Source organism: Ctenocephalides felis, unplaced genomic scaffold (assembly GCF_003426905.1).
Source record: "Ctenocephalides felis isolate EL2017-DRISC unplaced genomic scaffold, ASM342690v1 CF-g0.4_SCAFFOLD_01492, whole genome shotgun sequence".
Taxonomy (NCBI): domain Eukaryota; kingdom Metazoa; phylum Arthropoda; class Insecta; order Siphonaptera; family Pulicidae; genus Ctenocephalides; species Ctenocephalides felis.
Genome location: NW_020537646.1, coordinates 60,156,519 through 60,164,732, shown reverse-complemented (window position 1 = coordinate 60,164,732; position 8,214 = coordinate 60,156,519). Strand labels below are relative to the sequence as shown.

General features: G+C 37.9%; 1 protein-coding gene across 1 annotated transcript; it reads left to right on the top strand.

The window, feature by feature from the left end:
- Positions 1 to 2,876: 2,876 nt before the first annotated feature.
- On the top strand, positions 2,877 to 4,954 carry LOC113371461. The gene is made up of 2 exons (XM_026612086.1): positions 2,877 to 3,756; positions 3,930 to 4,954. Exons 1-2 carry the CDS (start codon positions 2,877 to 2,879, stop codon positions 4,952 to 4,954), a joined length of 1,905 nt encoding a protein of 634 aa, XP_026467871.1.
- Positions 4,955 to 8,214: the final 3,260 nt, after the last annotated feature.

Here is an 8,214-nt window from a genome sequence, read left to right as displayed (position 1 = left end):
CTTTATCCGATGTGGAAAAAACTTTTTTATAACGCAAATATCCGTTTAGTATGCTACATAGATTTAACGCTCAATTCCCTCTTCTCAAATTTAAAGCCGCGCACTAGTTTGGAACGAGTATCCAATGTGGTCTATAAAATATCTGGCAATGATTCTGGCTGTGATTCTACCTATATTGGCGAAACAGGACAGAACCTCATCAAACGTTTAAAACAACACGATAATAACTCAATAAACCAAAATCAAGGGCAAACAATGATCACAGAACATTTAAAACTAAATAACCATACGTTCAATTTTTATGACGCAAAGGTTCTTCATCATGAGTCAAAAGACGCTTTTCAAAATCGGCCTATAATTTTCTGAACAAAAATTGTTTAAACAAACGAAGAGACACCAGCTTCATCTGCAAAAATTACCAATATGCTCTAAATAATGTTTCATTTATATCGAATACCTAACACCACTATCACACACACCTGCACAGCGCAAAAATTTCGGAAATGACATCAAATTTTAGAATCAGTTGAGATGTGTTCTAATTGGCCACCATTGGTACGAATTATGGCCTTCAAACGGCAGAAAAACCATAACGAGCTGCACGAAAGTGGTTCTGGGGTATTTTGGCCCATTTCCGGCGAGGCGCCTTCTTGGGATGATCGACACTTTGGTATTTTTTAGTGCGAACCTTACTCTCCAAAATGTCCAAGGCACAAAAGTCCAACGAATTTAGATCCAGAGGTTTTGGTCGCTATTGTGCGATGGAAATGAAGCGAAAAACCTCTTTTTTAAGCCATTTTCTGTTGACGCGTGCTGAGTTTGATGGTGCTGAGTCCTGTTGGATTGTCCATGGTCTGCGGCCAAAATGTTTGAATACCTAGGACTTCAATACTGCCTTTAAGACATTTTCTCGATAATTTCGGCAATTATTTTGATCCCACGGTCGATGAATAAAAGCGGAATGTTACAATCGGCCGTTACGGTGGTTCACACCGTTACCGTCGGCGGCCCTTGAGCTCTGGTGGCCAATCGAAGGTGTAAATTTTTAGCTGACCTTTTTGGCAAGTAAACCCTATCATTTTGTTTGTTCACAAATAGCTTCATTTGGAATGACTTACCATCTGAGAAAACCAAATTAGGTAACTAGCCACTTTCGTGCAAGCGAAGCAACCCCTTGGTTCCTTCCCGTCTAACTTTTTTTTGTGCATCGATGAGCTCTTGCACTTTTTAGAACTTCAGTGGCTTTAGTCAAAGCTTATTTCTCAATATGTGTTGCATCCGTTTTTGCGATATGTTCAGATCACGAACCATTTTTTTTACCAATACGACCCCAATTTCGATCGATTTTTGCCTATACATTTTGGATAATTTCTGGTGTTGTAAGTGTTTTTTTTCGTCCACTTTTTGAACGCGGTGCAACACTGAGTGTATCACTGTTACGAGATATGGTACGAGAAACAAAATATTTGTTCGCATTTAAATGCTGGAGGGCTCTAAAGATAGCCACTTAAGGTTTTCCAGCCAAATATGAAGCAATCGCACTATCACGCTTGACTTCCATCACTAATAACTTTTTTTTGAATGTATTAGATCGAAATGCTTTTGAAATAAATCTGTCATCTGTCTGATGAGCGGTTTAGAAATGATAGCGTTCTAAAACTGGTTGCAATACATATCAGCCACCCTGTATATATATATATATATATATATATATATATATATATATATATATATATATATCTATATATATATATAGATATAGATATAGAGATATATAGAGATATATATATAGATATAGATAGATAGATATATATATATATATCTATATATATATATATATATATATATATATATATATATATATATATATATATATATATATATATATATATATATATATAATATGATAAAGTTTTTCAGTCCCAAGTCGAAAAAATAAAACCAGAACGTAAATATAAATCTTTTTAATACGTTTCGAGCTATTCTGCTAGCTCATCATTCAGCTAAAAAACAAACAGAGTAATAAAACAAAGTAACAAAATAAAATAAAACAGAATTCGTGAAAACTCAAAATCTTGATAAATAAAAACTTCATCCTCTGCAGGCCTAGGAGTAATATCTTGATATTGTTTATTTCGACTTTGAAACATTATATGATAAAGTTTTTCAGCCACAAGTCGAAAAAATAAAACCAGAACGTAAATATAAATCTTGTGGCTGAAAAGCTTTATCATATAATGTTTCAAAGTCGAAATAAACAATATCAAGATATTACTCCTAGGCCTGCAGAGGATGAAGAATTGCTAAATGAACTGCGTAACAAATTTCTTTCTACTGAAAAATGCGAAACTCAAAATGTTTGGTTTGTGCTTTGATTGCTGGTGTAGGTGTAGCATTGTTAATCAAAGGGCGGTTCTAACAGGTTTTTTTGTTTTTGTATCATTATCTGTTACGAAGTTTACGTTTATGGCGTCTCCCTACACCTAGCGGCGAGAGTAACAACCAGAAACGCCAATACCAACTTCATAGACACGTTGCGTGTGAAGAACGTCGCAAACTGTCAAGTTGGCGACGGCGCATCGTGCAACACTTGCGTGGGCTCGAGGGATGCGAAAAATGCAATCTCACCCTCTCGTGCATCAACCCTTGGAAGAGTGAAGATATAAAACCTAACCTAAATACACTTTATATCAGTGAGCTTTATACTTGTTTTGTTATTATAAATTAAACTTATATACACGTTATTCAGTTCTTTTAATTATAAATATAAATTATATATAGACCCAACATCTATATAATTGGTGACCGCGACTGAGAAAACACGTGGCTGAATTCTGATCTTGATACTACAAGCGAGGTATACTATATCATTAATAATGTCTTCACCCGCAAACACTGAAGCCTCACAAGATCTAAATCGATCGCTCATCGATTTTGACGAAACTCAAGTTCGCACGCCATGTGCGAGCAACTCCAACCAAGTGAACAATGATTTAAAAACGGAACAAATTTACAACGTGGGCAGGCATACAATAACCCCGTTCATGGAAGATGCTCCTGATCTATGGTTCCTGTTGATTGAGACAGAGTTTCTTGGAGATAGGATCAAATCCGACCATGCGAAGTATACGGCGGTATTGCGTGCTCTGGACAGGTCTACTTTACACCTGGTAAGCGATGTGTTGCGAAATCCGCCAACCGAAAATAAATACAACACGTTGAAGAGCATAATCCTAGACCGAGTATCCGAGTCGAGGTCAAAGCAAGTAGACAAATTGTTAACAAACGTTGTCCTAGGTGACAAAAAGCCATCCCAGCTACTACGGGAAATGATTGACCTGGCTCGGAGTGAAATCTCGGAGGATATCATCCATAAACTTTGGTTGGACAGACTCCCACAACACATCCGGCCTCTACTGCTTGTATCGAAAAACATTGGGCTACAAGCCATTGGCGAGATGGCAGACAGGCTTGTAGATACTTGTGGACTGCCATCATCGGTGATGGCCACAGCGAGCAGAGCACCTGAACCAAGAAGTGACCGCACCCAAGAAATTCTGCTTGCCATGATGCAGAAACTAAATGCCTTGACGACAGAAGTGGAGAATTTAAAACATAGCAGAGAACATGACGAGAGAAGCAGGACCAGAAGTCACTCCAGGCACAGGAGAGGGAGATCAAAGACGCCGTCCAAATCACAGCTATGCTTTTACCATAGCAGGTTTGGAGAGAAGGCTACCAAATGCATAGAACCCTGTTTGGTTAAGACTCTCCTGAAGCCGGAAAACTAAAGTCACCATCAACACCAGGAGCAAGTAATGATGGTGATATTAATTCTGTCTGTCCAGAGCTCCGACTATGTGTGACAGACAGAAAAACACGGATAAATTTTCTTATAGACTCTGGCTCCGTTCTCTCGATTCTTCCAGCTAGCAAGTTTGCAACCGGTCGTGCCAAGGAAGAGATTGTTCTGTATGCAGCCAATTCCAGCCGAATATCCACCTATGGAAAGCGGACTCTCGAGCTGGACCTTTCGCTGCGCAGACCCTTCACTTGGCAATTCACAGTAGCAGATGTGGCAACAGCCATAATCGGTGCAGACTTGCTAAGCTACTACAATCTACTAATAGACCTGAAAGGCAAAAGACTAATTGATTCAACGACAGGCTTAGCCTCTGATGGCAAAGTGCTGAAGACCCAGAACATTAACATTTCCACAATTAACCCACACCAACCTTTCAGAAGCTTACTAAACAAATATATAACAATCACTAGAACGCCACAGAGACTAACAATTAAACCATCTCCTTTCGCACACAGGATTACCACAACAGGTCCACCAGTTGCTGCCCGGTTCAGGAAGATTTTTGGCGAAAAAGCATCAGCTGCAAAAGCCGAGATACAAAATCTCCTGAACAGGGGCATTTTGAGACCTTCAAGCAGTCCGTGGGCAAGTCCAATACATATGGTATCAAAAAAGGATGGATCTTATAGACTCTGTGGTGACTATAGAAAACTTAATTCAAGCACGCAACCAGACAAATATCCTCCTCCACTAATCAGTGATGTTTTTACAAACCTGCACAATAAAACAATTTTTTCAACAATAGATCTTGCAAAAGCGTATCATCAGGTGCCGATGCATGAAGAGGACATACAGAAGACTGCCATCATAACTCCATGGGGATTATATGAGTACCTCTGCATGCCTTTTGGACTGAAGAATGCCACTCAGACATTCCAGCGCTACATAAACCACATATTCCAAGACATTGACTTTGTGTTTATATATGTGGATGATATTCTGGTTATGTCTGAGAACATGGAGCAACACCATCGCCACCTGCAGATAGTTTTTGAGCGTTTGCAAGAACATTCTCTAACCATCAACACCAACAAATGCGTCCTAGGCAAGTCCCAAGTAGATTTTCTGGGTTACAAGCTCAGTGAGTAAGGCTATTCTCCAGCTACAGACCGGGTGGACAAGATTTTGAACTTCCCACAGCCAACAACAGTTCTGGAACTGCGTAGGTTTCTGGGAATGCTGAATTATTACAGGAAATCAGTCCCAAAAGCAGCCAAACTGCAAGCACCGCTGAACAGTTACCTACGTAGTTCAGTCAAGAAGGATAAAACACCTGTCATTTGGAACCCAGAATCTCTGCAAGCCTTTGAGGACGTAAAGAATGCTCTTGCAAACGCCGCTTTACTTCATTATCCAGCTGCTGCAACAAATATATGTTTAGTAACAGATGCGTCAACAACAGCCATTGGAGCCACTCTGGAGCAGGAAGAAAATGGTGCATGGCACCCTATAGGTTTCTACTCCAGAAAGCTCACATCCACGGAACAGAGGTATTCAATATATGACCGAGAGCTTCTAGGCATCTTTGCGGCCATAAAATATTTTGAATACCTGCTGGAAGGTAGGCATTTCATTATCAAGACAGACCACAAACCCATCACATATGCATTTCAGCAGAGACCTGAAAAGGCGTCGGACAGACAGCGTAGGCAATTGGAATACATATCCCAGTTCTCTACTGAAATTGTGTATGTGAAAGGTGAAGAAAATGTAGTGGCAGATACATTATCAAGAATTAACACTATTGAAATGCCTAACAGACTGTCGGCTGAACAAATATGTATAGAGCAAAGCTTGGATCCAGAAATGCAGGAGCTGCTTGGTGGAGAAACTTCTCTTAGATTACATAAATTAACATTGGATGGTTTTCCGATCTATTGTATAATTGAGTCAAACTTTGTTAAACCTTATCTCCCACAGAGCCTCCGCAAAACTGCATTCGACGTAGTCCATGGTATTTCTCATCCAAGCATCAGGACCACATCCAGGGAGGTACGCAGCCGGTATGTTTGGCCTGGAATTGGAAAGGATGTTGCTACTTGGACTCGTCAATACATATCCTGTCAAAAGTCCAAGATCCATAAACATAATCATTTCAATCCTTTGCACATCCCTATTCCTGATGAAAGATTCTCTCATATTCATATTGACATAATTTCCTTACCCAATACTAATGGTTTTCCTTACTGCTTAACAATTATTGACAGATTTACAAGATGGCCGGAAGCCATCCCACTGAGAGACATCACAGCTGAGACAGTCACGCAGGCATTGTTTACGTGCTGGATTTCCAGATTTGGTACACCAACTACAATAACATCAGACCAAGGCACGCAGTTTGAGTCATCTCTCTTCAAGTCCTTGGCACAGGCAGTTGGTGCAAAGAAAGTACGTACGACAGCATACCACCCTCAAGCAAATGGATTAGTAGAACGTTGGCACAGAACCCTAAAAGCTGCACTGATGTGTTTTTCTGAACCGTGGATCAAGACACTACCCTACGTACTACTTGGTCTACGGAATTCATTCAAGGAAGACATCAAGACATCAGCAGCAGAGATGGTTTACGGAACCACACTGAGACTTCCAGGTGATTTTTTCAATACATCTAATAACTCACAGAATCCACATGTCTTTCTAGAGAATCATCGCCGAATCATGTGTGCATTGAAACCAACTCCAACAGCCCACCACAACAAATCCAAGATTTTCATTTTGAAAGATATGGGCACATGCACACATGTATTCCTCAGAGCAGATCATGTACGAAAGCCCTTGGAACCACCTTACAGAGGACCCTATGAAATACTTGAGCGAGTTTCTGATAGGATTTACAAACTTCGCGTTAATGGGGCCGCAAAGAACTTCGCTGTTGAAAGACTAAAACCAGCATATATAAATAAAACAGATGCAGATTACGAATCACTTTCTCAACCACTTCATACACATCCCTGGGAGTCATCAAAGGAACCTACAAAGAAAACAGCCAAAAAGAAAGTTGCGTTCAATATTTGACAACACACATTTAACCTTATTTCTATTCTGACAGATAGCTAACCTTCATCTTGGGGGGAGTGATATGGCGTCTCCCTACACCTAGCGGCGAGAGTAACAACCAGAAACGCCAATACCAACTTCATAGACACGTTGCGTGTGAAGAACGTCGCAAACTGTCAAGTTGGCGACGGCGCATCGTGCAACACTTGCGTGGGCTCGAGGGATGCGAAAAATGCAATCTCACCCTCTCGTGCATCAACCCTTGGAAGAGTGAAGATATAAAACCTAACCTAAATACACTTTATATCAGTGAGATGCTTTATACTTGTTTTGTTATTATAAATTAAACTTATATACACGTTATTCAGTTCTTTTAATTATAAATATAAATTATATATAGACCCAACATCTATACGTTCATTAATTTGTCGTTATTAGTTTATTCAGTATTGTAGTCAGTAAAGTTTATACATAATTCCTTTTTTATTAATTTCAATATGAGATAAGTAATAGTAGATAGTAAGTTACATAATCTGTGAAACGTTACTTAGAAAATATTCAAAACAAAATTAATAAAAACGCTTTTAATTATTATTATATCAAATATATTTACATTTTTAACGTTTTATATGTTTAGATTTATTATTAAAAAGAATTTTTTTCTTAAATATATTAAATAGATTTTATCTTCACAAAACAAGATTAATATTTTACTTATTTATTTTACGTTTTGGGGCTTATGGATACTTTCCTTCTTTAAGAACTAACCAACAAACTTTTTTTAATCACACTCTTTTTCTATGTACGCAATAATAAATTGTAAGAAATCATCTTCTGCATTTGAATCAATTTTTTAATTATACTTTTACTCTTAAATAACATTAATATAAATAATAAACTAGTATAGTAATATAAATAATAATTGCTATTAAAAAATGTAAAAATATGTAACTAAAACAAAATTGCAATGACAAAATATTAGTTCATAAAATACGTATAAAATAATTTCGGCCACAACTGACACAGTCAGGTAGAATATTTCGTCGTAGGGACACATAGGACAAAGGACACGCATCGTATTCTATAGTCTTATACAAATATCGGTTATATGAAAGAAAGAAGAGACACTCTTGAGAAGTTTCTCAAAAACAGATGTTCGTACATTTATCTGGTATGGTCATGCCTACATGTATATGATGCAATTTCAGAAATTTTTATTCTATGAATAAATATAAAACATCTAAATTTATAAATATAAATCGATATATTACTAGTAGATATAACAGATTTAAATAATATTAATACATACTAAACGAGGGTAAAACAAATTTAAGCAAGTCATGTAACTAACC

Bases quoted from the DNA above. Each gene is read 5' to 3' on its own strand.
- LOC113371461 (XM_026612086.1), top strand. From the start codon at position 2,877: ATGTCTTCACCCGCAAACACTGAAGCCTCACAAGATCTAAATCGATCG. The intron at 3,757-3,929 runs GTTTGGTTAAGA...CGATTCTTCCAG, and splicing joins TACCAAATGCATAGAACCCT to CTAGCAAGTTTGCAACCGGT.